Here is a 17,677-nt window from a genome sequence, read left to right as displayed (position 1 = left end):
CCGACAGGAATTCTGTGATTAAATCAGATTTTCTGCCCCCTGCCCTGTCCCGACAGGAATTCTGTGATTAAATCAGATTTTCTGCCCCCTGCCCTGTCCCGACAGGAATTCTACCGGCTGGGCAAAGGGAAGGGCTACTCTGGTCACTGAGAGGAGGGAAATCAGGAAATATTCCATTCTCCGTTTGGAATAATCCTCCCCGTGAGGGCTTTGGATACCCCTGGGCATCCCTGGGGCTCTGATCGGAACCCCTGGAATCACCACCCTTGCCTGGAGCTCTGCTTTAATTAGCAGGCACTAATTACCATTTAAATCCCCGCTGGGATGGATTTTTAGCCCAAACCCGGGAGATCCATTTGGGTTTCTTTCAGCACCCGAGCCCCAAAGCCACAACCCCATGAGCACCGCAATAACCACGGGAGAACATTCCAGCACTTCCCACACCCACACCATCCCCGGCAGGGCCAGCCAGAGCCTCCCAATTACAGCAATTAACGTTATTAATAAACCAGCCCGGCTTTCCTAACAGGGAAACCTGCAGGGGCTTGTCGGAGGAATGAGAATTTCGGGAATAATTGGAATTGCAGGATGACACCGTGGGGTCTCCAGATGTTTTTGGAAACACATCCTGGTGTGGGGAGACCACAAATGTCCCTAAAGTTCCTTCAGAGCTCGGAACCAGGAAGGTGAAGCTCCATTCCCATCCAGGAAGGTGATAACTGCACCTTTATAAATTAGAAATATATTACATAAATACATGATACAAATATATATTTTCATATTTTATATATTTTTATAAATATATATAATATAAATATATTATATAGATAATATATTTATTGTAATTGTATTTATTATAATTATAATATATTTATAATAATAATAATATATTTATTATATTTATTATTATAATCTCCCCTTGTAATTCCTCCATGGAATTATCCAGGGGGATTTCTGTGGGATTTATGGGCCCCCCATTCCCAACATTCCCTGCAGGAATGCACTCCAGGAGGAGAGCAAGGAGACAGAAAATTGAATATTTCCTCCTGCGGGGCCAGCAGCAGCTCCTCACCCTCTCCTTCCAGCCTGGGAAGGTTTATCCCATTTTATGGGATTTATTTTTTAAGGTTCCAAGCCCTGCCCTCCCTCCCCTCTTTCCCAACACCTCAGTGCCTGTTTTCCTTTTCCAAGCACCAGAGAAAACGCTGGGGAGCAAGACCAGACACAGAGAGAGGAAGCAGCAGCTTCCTTCCCCATCCAGAGCAATTATCCCAGCGTTACACAAGGCTCCATCCCCGCCCCAAACCCTGGCACTGGGATCCTCCACCTCCCCTGGAAATGCCCATCCCAAAGGAGTTTTCCCTGCAAAATCCCCAGGTGGAAAATTCCCTGTAAATCCAGGGATCCCCAGAGCTCCCCTGAGCCCAGGCATTTACGTCCCATTTTATATGGAAAACGCTAAAAACAGGATCACACCTTTTAAAACAGATATTTCCACCTCGCTGCAGCCCAGGCCCTGCCTCTGCCACCCCCCCTCCCCTTCCCACCAGGCCTCGGATTTTAATTGGAAAAACATGATTTAGGTTAATTGGCTGCAGATGAGTTACGGGGGAACATTTGATTTGCAGATTTATGGGACTCGACCATCCCGGGTTTTGCATCCCCCTCACAGCCCCACTGCCAGAACAGCTCAGCTGGCCAGAAAAAAAAAAAAAGAAAAAAAAGAAAAAAAAAAAGTAATTAGTGTTTAATTTCTTAACAATTTTTTTTTACCTTCCTTTTAATTGCTCCACATAAAACTGTCCTAGAATTTTACAGCCTGGCCCAGTCCTCATCGCTGGTTTTAATTAGGCTGAGGCAGGGCTGGCACTTCATTTGGAGAGGGGGAGGATGTTCAGAGCAGGCTTGGGGAAGGTTTGGCCGTTCCAAGCACCCAGAAAACACCAGCAGGGAGCAGGGTTCCCAGAGCTGGGGTGTCCCTCTGTCCCATCCTGCTCGTGGATCCATGGAATTTCTGAAGGAAAGGAGCAGAGCTCTCTGCCCGCAGAATTTCCCCTCCTTGAGGGCGTCCAAAGCACATTTTAGAGGGAAAACGAGCTTAGCTTGGGGCAGCTTTGGGATAATTCCCATTCCCAGCCCTTCCTCAGAGAGGGGCTCTGGCACCTCCAGAGATCCCAAACCTCTCCCAGCCTGGAGGAGCGGCCAAGGAATTCCCTGCAGGACACCAGAATTCCTGCCCAGTGAGGGTCAATGTTTGCATTTGGGAAAGCAAACCCATAAACCCACAGATTCCCCCTGCAGGACACCAGAATTCCTGCCCAGCGAGGGTCAATGTTTTCATTTGGGAAAGAAAACCCACAAACGCACGGATTCCCCCTGCAGCCAGGCTGGGTTTCCTTCCAGCTGCTCACCCAGGAAGGTCCCACCTTTCCCTGGCTGTGTTTGCTGGGGGATCCAAAGGGGAACATTTCTTAGGAACCCCAAAAATCCCAAATCCCACACCCCTGGGTCTGCTCTGTGCCCATCTATGCATTCCTGCAGGATTTTGTGCTGGAATTGTGTTGGGAAGGGATGGCACAGAGGGAGCAGGGCCTCAGTGCTCTGTTTAGAAGAAAAGGTGGGGATCAACCTTGGGAACCTTTCCCCACCTAAATAATCCTGGCAGAAACTTCCAGCCACCCTGGCTGCTCCCAAATCATCATCCTGAACTCTTGCTCATCAGGCCAGGAACCCCAAAAATCCCAAATCCCACACCCCTGGGTCTGCCCCATGCCCATCCATGGATCCACGCAGGATTTTGTGTTGGGAAGAGATGGCGCAGGGGGAGAAAGACCTTGGTGTTGTTCTGGTTTAAAGGACAAGGTGGGGATCAGCCACAGCCTGGACTCAACCTTGGAAACCTTTCCCAACCTAAATAATCCTGGCAGAAACTTCCAGCCACCCTGGCTGCTCCCAAATCATCATTCTGAATCCCTGCTCATCACTCTGTGCTTTTTATATGACAAGAACCCTTTTTTTGGTTAAAAAATGCTCAAAATCCTAAAAAAATAATGATCACAAACTGATATTTCCACTACCTAAATATCCCTTTCATGTTCTGTCCCCACAGGGCACCTGCTGGTGCTGCCAGGGTAGGAGGGAACAGGATCCAGGCATGATTAACGATGGGATTTTAAGGGAAATTTGCATTTCAGTGGCTTTTGGGGCAGGAGGGATGGCAGTGGTGGGCAAAGGCTGGAGAGGGAGGAGGGAAAGGACAGGGGAGAGCTTTCCTGCACAATGAAGGTGCTCAGCTCCTGGGCTGGCTTTGTTAGCTTGAGTTTCTCATCCTCAAGGTTTCCTGGAGAACCCAAAGCATCCCAAAAACCCCCTGGAAATGTGGGAAATCAACATCCAGCACTCACAGAGCCAACGGGGTTTATTAAATTAATTAAATGCAGTTTAATTGTCTCTGAGGGTGACACTCCCCATGCTGGGTTTGGCTTCCCCCCATTCCCGCCCTGGGATCCCCTGGGATGCCCCAGCTGTGGCACCAGGATCCTCCTGAGCCCCCCCAGGCCGGGATGAGCCAGCCTGGAGCCCCAGCTCCAGCTCAGCTCCTGCTCCTCCAAAGGCTCCAGTCCCACCACGGATCCACTGCAGCTCCAGCAGCCTCAGGAAACACCCAAACCCCCAAAACCAGCAAGAATAAAAACCAAAAATATCCACTGGAAAGCAGGCAAGGGCTTGGTCCTTGCCAGAGAAAAGCACTGAGCTCCTGCTCGAGCCAGGAGCTCTTCAGCATCCATCCATGGCCAGGATCCACAAGGAAAATTCCCAAATTCCCAAAGAAATTGCTCCTGGGCACTGTCAGTGCCACGGGGAGGAGCTCAGCTCCTGCAGGGATGTGCAGCCCAGCACTGTCTGTCCTGTCCTTGGCAGATGGTCCTGGCTGTCCTGGCTGTCCTTCTGTCCCTCTGCTCCAGATGCAGTGTCCATCCTGTCCTCAGGAGCTGTTCTGGCTGTCCTGGCTGTCCTTCTGTCCCTCTGCTCCAGATGCAGTGTCGATCCTGTCCCCAGGAGCTGTTCTGGCTGTCCTGGCTGTCCTTCTGTCCCTCTGCTCCAGATGCAGGGTCCATCCTGTCCCCAGGAGCTGTTCTGGCTGTCCTGGCTGTCCTTCTGTCCCAGCTGCAGTGTCCATGCTGTCCTTGGGAGCTGCTCCTGGCTGTCTGTCTGTCCCAGCTGCAGTGTCCATCCTCTCCTCCTGGCTGTCCTTCTGTCCCTCTGCTCCAGATGCAGTGTCCATCCTGTCCCCAGGAGCTGTTCTGGCTGTTCTGGCTGTCTGTCTGTCCCAGCTGCAGTGTCCATGCTGTCCTTGGGAGCTGCTCCTGGCTGTCTGTCTGTCCCAGCTGCAGTGTCCATCCTCTCCTCCTGGCTGTCCTTCTGTCCCTCACCCCGAGCCTCCAGCAGGGACCCTGCAAAGCAAAAGCAGCGTTAATGGAAGGGCCAGGCCGGGCTGATCCTCCCCCGGCACCATTTCCAGGGTTTGCAGGGATGTGGGGAGGAGGAGCCCCAAACCCTTCTCCTCCTTTGCCCCAGCCTCTCCTGGGCACTCCCAGAGCTGCTGGGGAGCTGAGAGTGCCAATCCTCCTGCCCCGAGCACCACCGTGGAGCCCTGCAGGGCACTGAGCCCAAAGCCCCAGGGCTGGGGCACACAGCACAGTGGGATCTGGGGTGAGCAGGGAGCTCAGACATCAGTGGTGGCATCCCACAGGCACCCAGGGCCCATTAAGAAGGTCCAGAGGGCCCTCATGAGCATCACTGGGATTTTCAGGGGGCCAACCCCAATTTTCCAGGCTCTGGGGACCTGAGCACAGCAAGATGTGGGTCAGACAGGGATGGTGGTGACACCCCAGAGGCACCCAGAGCCCCCGAAGAAGGTCCACAGGCACCCCATGAGCATCACCAGGTCTGCAAAGCACCAACCCCCATTTCCCAGGCTCTGTGCACAGCGGCATGTGGGACAGGCAGGGACACTGGTGACACCCCAGAGCCACAGGAGAACATGCAGAGGGTCCAACCTCTGGGCTGGCAGCTCACAGGGGCTCAGGGGCTGCAGGGTGGGTACAGCATGGGTGCCCCCAGCCCGGGGGTGCAGGGTGGGTGTGGGTGCAGGGTGGGTGCAGGTTTGTGCCCCCAGCCCCGGGGTGCAGGGTTTGTGCCCCCAGCCCATCCCATCCCAGCCCAGGGTGCGGGGTGGGTGCAGGTTTGTGCCCCCAGCCCGGGGGTGCAGGGTGGCTGTGGGTGCAGGGTGGGTGCAGGATGGGTGCCCCCAGCCCATCCCAGCCCAGGGTGCAGGGTGGGTGCAGGATGGGTGCCCCCAGCCCAAGGTGCAGGGTGGGTGTGGGTGCAGGGTGGGTGCAGGTTTGTGCCCCCAGCCCGGGGATGCAGGGTGGCTGTGGGTGCAGGGTGGGTGCAGGTTTGTGCCCCCAGCCCCGGGGTGCAGGGTTTGTGCCCCCAGCCCATCCCATCCCAGCCCAGGGTGCAGGGTGGGTGCAGGTTTGTGCCCCCAGCTCATCCCAGCCCAGGGTGCAGGGTGGGTGCAGGATGGGTGCCCCCAGCCCAAGGTGCAGGGTGGCTGTGGGTGCAGGGTGGGTGCAGGTTTGTGCCCCCAGCCCATCCCAGCCCAGGGTGCGGGGTGGGTTCAGGTTTGTGCCCCCAGCCCGGGGATGCAGGGTGGCTGTGGGTGCAGGGTGGGCGCAGGTTTGTGCCCCCAGCCCATCCCAGCCCAGCCCAGCGCAGGGAGTGCCGGGCACAGCCCCGTTTGAAGGCGCCGCGGCCGGGAGCGATCAGAGGCCACGGGCCGATAGCGCAGCCCCGGGGCTGCTCTGATCTTCTGATCTCTTATCTCGGGCTCCGGCGGGGGAACAGCCGCACTTCAAAGCGCTTCCTGCCCTGCCCAGCCCTGCCCAGCCCAGCCCCCAGGGGCCGCGGGCAGCTCGGGATGCGGCCGGGGCTCGGGAGAGCCGGCACTGCGGGGACAGAGGCGCTGGAGAGATGTCCCCTGCCCGTCCTGGGGACATCTCAGCACCGGACACACCAGGAGCAATGTCCCCTGCCCACCCTGGGCACACCACAGCACGGGACACGCTGGCAGCGATGTCCCCTGCCTGTCCTGGGGACATTGGAGCACTGCGGGGAGAGAGGTACAGGAGAGATGTTCCCTGTCCGTCCTGGGGACATTGCAGACTGGACACACTGGCAGCGATGTCCCCTGCCCATCCTGCCCTGGGGACATCACAGCACTGAACACATTTTCCATTTTCCATCCATTTTCTCCAGCAGCAATGTCCCCTGCCTGTCCTGGGCACATCACAGCACTGGGCACACCAGAAGAGATGTCCCCTGCCTGTCCCATCCTGTCCTGGGGACATCAGCACAGCACTGCAGGCAGGGAGGGACACACCAGGAGCAATGTCCCCTGCCCATCCTGGGGCCATCACAGCACTGGGCACAGCAGCATTGATGTCCCCTGCCCATTCTGGGCACACCAGCACATCCCGACTGTGTGGATCCAGTCCAGTGCCCAGTCTGACCCACAGGACAGAGCCCTTTCCTCCATCCCAAGGAAAACCCACCCAGCTGCCCCTGCCATACCAATCCCCGCTCGTCCCCAGTGCAGCCCCCAAACCGGGCAGATTCCAGGTGCAATTTTCTCCATTTTCCTGCCCCGTTCCCCAGGAGGGCCCATCTGCTTCCCTGGGCCCCAGAGCACAGCCGGGCCACACACTGAGGGCCACCAGCAGCTCCTGGCCACCAGCCCCAGGGTTTTGTCCTCTCCAGGATCCCCCACAACATCCCAGGAGAGCAGGGATGGAACAGCAGCATCCCACAGGGATCCACCCCAAGCCAACAGAGCAGGTGCTGGCTCTGCAGCAGATGGGATTTGCCTCCTGCCCATTTTGGGATGGGATTTGGGGTGGGATTTGCCTCCTGCCCTCCCCTGTTCTCCAGGAGCAGGAATAAAACGGGAATTTTGGCTGTGGAGGGTGGGAGCATCCACAGACAGAACATGAACTGTGTGGGCAGCAAAGGCAAACAGGAAAGGGATCCAAGAGCAGGAACAGGATTCTGGCAGCTCCCAGCTCCCTGCTGCTCCCTCAGACCCCTGGCCCTGCTCAGACATGTCCCAGTTCCGCTTTCACTGCTGCAGTTCCTCCCTCCAAAGGGCTGGATTGACAAAAATGCAGCTGCAGAGCCACGGCCCCACTGCAGGAGCTGCCTCAGCACCCTGGGCCCAAAAACTGGAAAAGGGAAAGTCCTGGCATGGCTGTGTCCATCCCTCCCACCCTGTTTCCATCCTTCTTTCCCTGTGTCCATCCCACTCTCCCTATTTCCATTCCTTTCTCCTTGTTTCCATCTCTCTCTCCCTGTTTCTTTCTCTCCATTTCAATCTTTCCCTGTTTCCATCCCTCTCTCCCTGTTTCCATTCCTCTCTCCCTATGTCCATCTCTCTTCTCCTTGTTCCACCCCTCTCAACCTGTGTTCCTCTCCCTATTTCCTTCTCCCTCTCCCCATTTCCATCTTTCTCTCCCCATTTCCACCCCTCTCTCCCTCTGTCCATCCCTCCCTCAGTGTCCCACCTGTCCCATCTCACAGGGGACCCTCCCAGCTCCCTCCTCCCCGCTCCCCACGGGCAGAGCCCCCCAGGCTGGGCCACCTCACATCCCCAACCCACCCAGGATCCCACCTGGGCTGGGAATTTGGGATCCCGGGGAAGAAATCCTCTCCACGCTGCCTCCTCCACCACCAGCACTGCAGGATGTGGAGTCATGGAATGGTTTGGGGGAAAAAGGGACCTTAAAATTCACCCAGTGCCACCCCCTGCCATGTCCCACTGTCCCAGGCTGCTCCAAGCTGCCTTGAACCCTTCCAAAGATGGATGGAGCAGCTTCTCTGTGGGTTCCCAGGGCTGGAGCAGTGCGGGAGGATCTGAAGCTGCCCAGAAGGACCAGCCAGGCTCGGGGAGCTCCTCACCACAGCCAGAGCTGCCCCAGCCCCATTCCCAGAGCCCGTCCTAAGGGATTGTCCCCAAAGCCAGCCCTGCAGAGGAATCCACAGAGAAGCTGCTCCATCCATCCATCCCTGTCCCCAGGCCAGGCTCAGGGATCTCCTCACTGCAGCAGCCCCAGCCCCATTCCCAGAGCCTGTCCCGAGGGATTATCACGAAAATTGCCCCCAAAGCCAGCCCTGCAGGGGTGTGCTCACGGCTCGGTTCCCAGGCCAGCCCTGCTGGGGAGGTGTCAGTGAGTAACCGTGACCCAGACAGGCCGTGAGTCACCCGGAGCCGCCTCTGACTCACCTGAGCCTGCGGGGGATGCCGAGCGCTGGGGTCAGGCTGGACGAGACCGCCCAAACTCTGCTCCTTTAACCCCAAAATGTCCCACGGGCGTGCAGAGCTGCCCTCAGATGTCACCACAAAAACCTCAGAGGTGCAAGAGGACCTGCAGGATCCGAGGATGGCCCAGGGGAGATCCAGGGATGCCCCGGCTGTGTCAAATTCACATTTTCTGAAAAATCCCTTCACCAGGATTTCCCTCCTGGGAAGCTGAGAAGCCTCAGAGAAAAAGGAAAACAATAATTGTCTGATTGCTTCTCCTGTGTTTTCCTGATTTGGAATGTGGTTGGAGATTGTTTATCCAACATGTGAATTGTTTTAACTTCATGACCAATCAGGGCCAAGCTGTGTCGGGACTCCGGAGAGAGTCACGAATTTTTCATTATTATCTTTTTAGCCTTCTGTAAGTATCCTTTCTGTATTCTTTATAGTATAGTTTAGTATAGCATTCTTTAATATAATATAGTATCATAAAATAATAAATCATTATTTATAATTTTATATAATATAAACATAATATATAATATAATATAAATATTATTTATTACTTTGTATATATTATATTATATTATATTATATTATATTATATTATATTATATTATATTATATTATATTATATTATGTTATGTTATGTTATGTTATGTTATATTATATATATTAATGAAATATATAATATATAGTATATATTTCATAATATATAATATAGTATCATAGAATAATAAATATTATTTACATATTACATAAATATATAATATGTATTATATTATAATATATAAATACATAATATATAGTATATTGTAATATAATACAGTATATAATATAGTATCATAAAATAATAAATTATTAATTATTATTTTTTACATCCTTCTAAAAACATGGAGTCAGATTCATCATCTCCTCCCTGCCACGGGGGACCCCGAAAACACCACCCAGAAAATACCCCATGGGTGAGTCCTGGCTCATTCCCAGAGGATGCACTCACAGCCTGGCAGCTCCCAGCTCCATCCACAGCTCCCTCCTCAAATTCCAGCCCTGACCAAGCCCCCACACCTGAGCACAGGTGGAAGCCTAAAAATGGAACCCTCGCCTTCCCCCCAGGCACAGCCCGAGGGCTCTCTCAGCACACACTCCAACCTGTTCTGCCTCCTGCTCTTTCCAGCAATTTCCCCTCCCTCAGCAGGGGCCACCCTGGCCCGCAGAGCCCCAGAGCTGTCACAGGGCCAGGAATGAGGAAAGTCCCATTCCCCTTCATTCCTGAGAAGGGTGACAAGCACAGGTGACATCAGCCTGGGCCAGCCCATGCTGCCCCAGGTCTCGGGAAGGTTCTGGCACCTGCTGACGGCTCTGGGTCATTTACTCCAGTGACAAACCCCTGGCAGGCTGAGGGATGGCCCTGACCTTGCAGGGACATTTCCTGAGCAGGAGCTCTGCTGATTTCCCAGCATTTCTGCTTTTCCTGCTGGAGCCCCTGGGCAGCTCCCCAAGGTTTCTGCCAGCAGCTCCTGGGGATCCCTGGATGCTCCAAAGGAGCTGGAGGGCTCTGCCCCCTCCTCACCAACAGGAGATTTCCATGTCCTACAGGGGAGGTGATGCCTCAGGTTTGAGCTTTTCTATGTTCCAGGTTCTGTGCTGCTTCAGTGTGTGGGGCTGGGCTCACATCAGGGCATGCTGAGCTCTGCGCACAGAGCAGGGAGACAAAACAATTCCTGCTCCAGCTGGGCACCAAGGACAAATGATCCAAATCTCAGCCCAGGAGCACAAACACCGTGGGCTGGAGAGAGAAAAACAAGCAGGGTGGGACTGGATGGGCTAAAGCTGGGATGGGACAATGAACTGCAAGGTGCAAATGGAGCAGAGCTGATCCCAAGGGAGAGACCCCGTGCCCGGCCGTGCATTTTGGGAACATTTTGGGACCATTTTGGGTTCATTTTGGGACCATTTTGGTTCATCTTGGGTTCATTTTGTGACCATTTTTGTTCATTTTGGGTTCAATTTGGGACCATTTTGGTTCATCTTGGGTGCAGCCCTGGCTGGGCTCTTGTGCTGCCCAAGGTGGATCCATGGAGGAGATGCTTTGAATAAATCCCTGCTTTATTCTGTGACTCTGTCCCAGCTCCTTCCCAAGGCACCCCAGGGATGCTCTGAGGTACCTCCTGCACCCCCAGAGCTGAGCAGGGATTGGATCCCCAGGACAAAAGGGATTACAGAGGGTCCCCTCCTCATTCCCACATCTCCCATGCCAGTGCACAATAACTGCTCCCATGGTGGGCAGAGCTGCCAATTCCCTGTGTTTGTGCCCAGGGAGGGACAAACAAATGGCTGTGGATCCCACCCCAGGGACCAGCCCTGCTCCCCACGGCCTGGGGGTGCCCCAAATCCAAATCTGTGTACCCCAAATACACACCTGGGGCAAGGTGCTCCCTGGAAAGCTTTGGGTCAGGGAGTGACACCAAGCAAGGGTGCAAAAGCCACACTGGAGTCCTGGCCTGTCCCCACCCCTGTCCTTGGAGCTGGGAGGGAGGGAAGGAGGAAAACCCATCCGGTGATTTCACAGCTCTGAGCTGATTTCCAGCCCGGGGATTACCCATTTAAGCAGTGTTTTTTCCTGTGCTGACCCTAAGCTGATTAATTCTCTGTGCCCCCCTCTCTCCCTTCCCTGGAAAGCAAAGTGCAGGAATTGTTTTCCTGCTGCCCCCCAGGTGCAGAGCCCAGAGCTGGGCAATCCCAGGCAGGACTGGGGCTCTCCCTGCTCTTCCCATCAAACAGGACCTGGGGCTGCCCCTGCCACCCCTCTGGGTGTGCCAGGCAGGCAGATCCACCTGGCTGTGCCTGGGATGGCTCCCTGTGCTGATTTCCTGGGATTTCTGGGGTTTTGGGGACGCCAGGAGCTCAGCCAGGCTCTCCAGCAGCTGCAGCATCCCTCAGACCCCCCCCCCATGCTCCAGCCCTGGGGCTTTTGGCCAGAAGGGGCTCCTGGGGGTTGCAGAGCAGATGTTCCAGCACCACAAACGTCCCCTCTGTCCTCTCCAGCTTCCTGCCTGCACTGGGGGCTCCAGCTGGAAAAAGCAGCTTGGCTTGGGGGCTGTTCTCATCCTGGAATGCAGAATTCCCTGCTCCGGGGAATTTGGTCCTGGCCCACAGAAACAGGGGTGAGCCAGAGCGTCACCTGCAGGGATGAAATAAGATTATTATCCACACCTCAGCAGTGTGGATAATCCAAGGAAAAAACCCTTGGAAAGGGGCACAGGCATGGACACCACAGCAGGGCAGCCACGAGGATTTAGGAACCACGGGGATGACAAGAAGGAGAAGGGTCCTGAGACAGTGCTGACCTGCTTGCATGAGCACAGGTGGGTTTCCTGGGAAAACAGGCTGGAAACCACGGGAGAAGCTGTGCAGGGATAAGAGAGCAGAGGATGAGCTCTGGGGGATGCTGAGCTGGGGTCTGCTGCTGCCCTGGATAAACAGCCTGGAAACAACAGGAGAAGCTGTGCAGAGACAGAAGAGCAGGGGTTTGGAGGGAGAAGATGTGCAGGGATGAAAGAAGGGAGGTTTGGAGACATGGTAGGGCTGGGGATGGGTCCTGGGGGATTCTGAGCTGGGGTCTGCTCCTGCCCTGAAAAAACAGCCTGGAGAAGGTGTGTAGGGATAAGAGAGCAGAGGTTTGGTGAGGTTTGGGAATGGCCCCAGGGATGCTGAGCTGGGATCTGCTGCTGTACTGGGAAAACAGCCTGGAGAAACTGTGTAGGGATAAGAGAAGGGAGGTTTGCAGAGACAGTGGGGTTGGGGATGGACTCTTGGGGATGCTGAGCTGGGATCTGCCCCAGGGCCACCCCACAGCCATTCCAACTGTGCTCTCCCATCCCACAGCCATTCCAGCTGTGCTCTCCCATCCCGAGGTTCCCAGAGCCCTCGGGGAGGCACAGAACGATCCTGTCCTGGTGTCAGGCCCTTGGCAAGCGCCTGACAGACACACAGACACATCCTGTCGGGAATCCCGCCTGGGAATTCCAGGAACATCTGCAGCCTCCCTCGCCCCAGCTGCGTGTGGGTACCTGCAGAGCCCTCACACACCCCACAGATCCCATGTGCCACCCCACAAATCCCATACATTCCATCTCCCACCCCCACAGATCCCGCAGATCCCATCTGCCAGCCCACATCCTACAGATCCCACATCCTACACACCCCACAGATCCCATCTCCCACCCCCACAGATCCCATCTGCCAGCCCACATCCTACAGATCCCATCTCCCGCCCCACAAGCCCCATCTCCCACATCCCACAGGTTCCATCTCACACCCCACATCTTACCGATCCCACACCCCACAAACCCCATCTCCCACAGATCACACAGATCCCGGGCTCCAGGATCCCCCAGATCCAAGGAAAAGAAAGGAAAGGTTAAACAAGCACAGAGAGCAAACAGCAGCTCCATCCAACAGCAACAGCCTTTGGAAAAATTCATAATTCTGCAAAATTTCACCAGCGGGGAAGAGCATGGGGAGAGGGGGAAAAGCAGCCTGGAAATTCAGGAATCCCTTCAAGTTCTCTCCCCAAGCCCAAGCAAGGCTGGGAAAAAGGAGCAACACAACACATTGCTGATGACTTTTCCATTAAAGCCCCACTCTAAACCCCCTCTTTGTGTCCCAACCTTTGCTCACAGCTCAGCAGGCCCCGCTTCTTTATTTATTTTATCATCCCTCCCCTCCTCTCCCTCCTTTTTAATAATAATAACAATAATAATAAAAAAAAGTTATATGACTTTAATTAAATGCCCTTATTGAAGGCTGGGCTGTGTGCAGGGGCTGGGGTTGTGCTGCAGGCACATTTTGCAGGGAGTGTTTGCATCCGCCCGCCCCGGGCCCTTTTTAATGCCTAAATAAATCCCAAGCCGAGGTGCTGACAGCTCCTCATGCACCCAGGCAGCCAAAAAGCAAACGCAGGGCAGGGATTTAACCCTTGTAGGCACAGAAACTGCCCCCAGCTAGGCCGGGCTCAGGGGGGAAGGCCCGGCAGGAAGAGTGTCCCCTCAGTGTCCTCACAGTGTCCTCTCCCAGTGTCATCCCAATGTCCCCAGAGTGTCCTCTCAGGGTCCCCCCAGTCACCCCCCAGTATCCCCTCAATGTCCCCCCAGTGTCCCCTGGCAGTGCCCAGCTGGAATGCAGGCCTGGGGAGGTGTCAGGGGATGGAAATCCTCCTCTTCCCCCCGAGGGTTGGGGTTCTGGGGTGCCAGGCTGGGCCTGGCTCCACAACACCCCCACATCCCCAGGATTTGCATCCCTGTTCCAAACCCCAGCCTGGGGTTTGCAAATTGTCCCTGGGGGAGCAAAGATGGAGCAGATAATGAGCTCCAAACTCAAACAAAGCCAGCAGGGAAGGAGAGGAACCAAAGCTATGAAATGCTGCTTTTTCCCTGGGCAAATTGTGGTGCTCTCCTTCTCCAGTGCTGGACAGGAGTTCCACCAGAGCTGCCATGCTTGGAAACAGCAACTCTGAATTCCAAACGTGTCCAATTCCCAACTCCCAGCGCAATTAACAGCCACTAATTAACTCCGTGTGCTCAGGGCCTGCCAGAGCCAGGCTGGGCTCCCCTCAGAGCTGCCAAGAGCAGCAGATCCCAAAGCCTGGATGGAGAAACTCCTCCTGAGGATCCCGGGGTGCTGCAGCCCCTCCTGGGCCAAAAACCAGGAGAGGCCAACAGGAATTCTGTGGGAAAAGGAAGGAGGGATGGGATGGGATTGGGATGGGAATGGGAGGGGATGAAATGGGGATGGAATTGGGATGGTTGGGATGATGGGATGGGATGATGGGATGATAGGGATGGGATGAGATTGGGACGATTGGGATAGGATACGGATGGGATGATGGCATGGGATGATTGGGATAGGATAGGGATGGGATGAAGGGCATAAAATGATTGGGATGGGATAGGATTGGGATCGTCGGGATGATTAGGATGGGATTGGGATGGCTGGGATGATGGGATGGGATTGGGATGGGATTGGGATGGCTGGGATGATTAGGATGGGATGGGATTGGGATGGCTGGGATGATGGGATGGGATGGGATTGGGATGGCTGGGATGATTAGGATGGGATGGGATTGGGATGGCTGGGATGATGGGATGGGATTGGATTGGGATGGCTGGGATGATGGGATGGGATTGGGATGGGATTGGGATGGCTGGGATGATGGGATGGGATGGGATTGGGATGGCTGGGATGATGGGATGGGATGGGATGGCTGGGATGATGGGATGGGATTGGGATGGGATGGGATGATGGGATGGGATGGGATTGGGGTGGCTGGGATGATGGGATGGGATGCCATGGGATGTCACTGCTTCCCCTCCTGCAGCACACACAGACCCCTGGGAGCCAGGGAGCCTCACCCCTGCTCCAAAGGGAAAACCTGGGATCCTTTGGGATGTCCTGCAGAGCACCAAGAGCTGGATGCACCTTGTGAGCCCCATCCAGGCTGGGATATTCTGGGATGCTCTGGCACCTCCCGTCCCAGCCTCAAGCGGAAACCAGCGGGATCCTCCATCCTGCCCGCAACAACACTCTGCACTGCCATTTTAAAGAACTTTTTACGGAATCTGCAGCAGCCCAGCCCTCAGTGGGTCACTGGGGCAGCGTGTGGCAGGGCTGGGCTCCAGCAGGAGCCTCCCCCTTGTCTGGAAGAATTACAGCCCCAGCAATGCTCCCACATCTGACAAGACGCCGCACGCTCGGCTAATCCTGCTGCAGATTAACTCTGCCCTTGGAATTCCTGCCTGTGCAGCAGGCAACCAGCAGAGCTGCTGCTGGGGGGCTCCTCCCTGCCTGAGCTCTTGCCAAGGCCAGAACTGTCCCCAGGGCGGGCTCAGGGTGGATCTGGGGTCACTTCCCCTCCCGGAGCCCCCAGGATGTCCCTTGTCCCCGCTGTCACCCCAATGGGGAGAGCAAAGGAGAAGATTTGGGATGGATTTGCTGCCAACAGATCCTCGCCAAAATCTGCTCCTCCTCCTCTGGTTCAGGAGCCCCCAAAGTGCCACATTTCACCCCAAAATGGCTGAGAGCCAACAGGGGATCCAATGGGGGCACAAAAGGGATCAGCTGCTCCAAGGAATCCCAAAAAGCCTTCAGTCACAAAACAGCAACAATTCAACCTAAACCAAGATTTAAGAGAGGAAATCATTCCAAAAACATGAGGACATGATTTTTCATGGAAAACCCAGCCTGGTCCCATGCAGATCCCAATCCCACACCCCACAGGCACTGAGTGACTCCAGCAGCTTGTGGGGAAACCCAGGAAAGCATTCCCTGAACAGAGCAAACACAACTCCTACTGTACACTGAGAAAACAGCAAAAAAAAAGGGGGAAAACAAGAGAAAAAAAAATGTATCGAGTGCCTGGAGCTGTCAGAAAGATTTCTGCAGCTCTGGCAAGACAGACACAACTAATTTAGCACGGCCTGGCTGAGGAATATTAAGGAATATTAAGCTGTCAGTCTGGATGATAGGAATTTAATCACTGGGAGCAGATCAAAGCTCGGCAGCACCATTGGTGTGGGCTGGACACGCAGGATCAGAGTGGGATGGGCAGGAAAAGCCTGTCCTGCAGGGACAGCCCCCTCCGGGATGTCATTGTCACTTTGGGGTGCTGGAACCCTGAGGGAATGCCATGCAGAGGGAGGATGAGGCTCAGGATCCCAACAGAAATCCCTCCCCAGAGGGTGGCAAGGCTGGCACAGCTGGGACTGGGAGTGCCCCAGGCCAGGTGGGACTGGGCTGATCCCAAATTCCACCCCCCTGTGCAGGAGGAGCTGCTCAGACAATCCCTGGGATCCCCCAGATCCAACAATGGCACCACAGAGCCAAGGATGGGATCCTGCTATAGGGTTTGTAAATGCTGTAGGATTTGGAAATGCTACAGGATTTTAAATGCTACAGGATTTGTATCTTGGACTAGACTGCTTAGAGAGAATTGGAATATTCAACAGAGAAGATTTATGGTATTGTAACAGGAAACCTCGCTCTCTTACCCTCTTATCCTCTCTTTCTCATCCTCTTTCCCACTCTCTTTGCTGCTCTGAGCTGTGCTGGCAGCTCCCTGCACTTGGCCCTTTGCAATAAACCCCAGATTTCACAGCCTGGCTTCAGAGATCTCTCATCTCCATCCATCCTACCCCCATCAATCCCACACCGGCCCAGAGCCCCCGTCCTGCTCCCCAATTAAGCCCTGCCCAGTTACATAACCCTAATTAGCAGGGCTCCACTTGCAGCGGGGCCACGGGCTCTGCTAATCCAGGATTTGTCCCCCAGGAGGTGACAGGAGCTGGCAGTGCCAGCCAGGCTGCTCACGTGGGCCAGCACAGCACAGGGAGCGGGGCAAAAAACCTCCCAAAGGCTGGGGAGGAAGGTGAGGATGAGGGGAGGAAGGTCAGCCCCAGACAGGTTGGACTGCTCAAAAAAAACCTCCCAAAATCTGGGGAGGAAGGTGATGATGAGGGGAGGAAGGTCAGGGTTAGGGGAGGAAGGTCAGCCCCCGACAGAATGGACTGCTGCAAAAAAAAAAAACAAACCCAAAATCTGGAGAGGAAGGTCAAGATTAGGGGAGGAAGATGAGGATTAGGGGAGGAAGGTCAGCCCCAGACAGGTTGGACTGATGCAAAAAAAACCTCACAAAAATTGGGGAGGAAGGTGAGGTTTAGGGGAGGAAGATCAGCCCCAAACAGGAAGGATTGCTCAAAAAAAACCTTCCAAAAACTGGGGAGGAAAATCAGGATTAGGGTGGAGCAAAGCTGGATCCTTCCAAGCTGACCCAGCTCCAGCTTTTTGGAGCTTTTTGGGATGGGGGAGAAGCTGCAGCCACCCTGCTGGACCCCAAAATGTGCATCCCCAAAATGTGCATCCCCCAAAACGTGCATCCCCCAAAACGAGCATCCCCCAAAACGAGCATCCCCCAAAACGAGCATCCCCCAAAACGTGCACCCCAGGGAAATCTGGCGTCAGGGAAGTTCCTGTGCTGCCAAGCTGAGCAGAAGCAGCTCTGAATTAAGCTAATCTTAATTAGGGATCTCCAAACCAACCCCACATCAATTGCAGGATTCCCCAGGCACTGCAGGATGGCACCAGCTCGTGGTAATTGGATCACCCAGGATTATTCCCAGTGAAATAAATCCCCAGATCTGACCACAGAGAAAATTCACATTCTGTTCCTTTTTTTTCTTTCCTTCCTGCCTTTTCAGACTTTGCTATCAAACTCAATTTACAAACAGAGAAGCTGCGAAGTTGCTCAATAAAACAGAAAAA

At 54.6% G+C, this 17,677-nt stretch overlaps 1 protein-coding gene across 4 annotated transcripts in view; it reads right to left on the bottom strand.

Annotated features, from left to right (window-relative positions):
* Window positions 1-3,407: 3,407 nt before the first annotated feature.
* Window positions 3,408-17,677, bottom strand: part of LOC131092178 (uncharacterized) — a 31,773-nt gene continuing 17,503 nt past the window's right edge. For 2 of the 4 annotated variants that reach the window (XR_009115474.1, XM_058038751.1), the window contains one exon: window positions 3,408-4,454. Coding sequence is in view for 1 of the 4 variants with exons in the window: in XM_058038751.1 (XP_057894734.1) it covers window positions 3,850-4,454 (605 nt within the window). In the remaining 3 variants the exon portion in view is untranslated. Of the gene's footprint in view, window positions 4,455-8,341; window positions 8,597-17,677 lie in introns of all 4 variants that reach the window. The other 2 variants (XR_009115475.1, XR_009115476.1) reach the window with 2 other exon arrangements.

The sequence above is a fragment of the Melospiza georgiana genome, chromosome 21, assembly GCF_028018845.1.
Source record: "Melospiza georgiana isolate bMelGeo1 chromosome 21, bMelGeo1.pri, whole genome shotgun sequence".
NCBI classification, from domain to species: Eukaryota; Metazoa; Chordata; class Aves; order Passeriformes; family Passerellidae; genus Melospiza; species Melospiza georgiana.
This window is presented reverse-complemented; position numbering and strand designations above follow the sequence as displayed.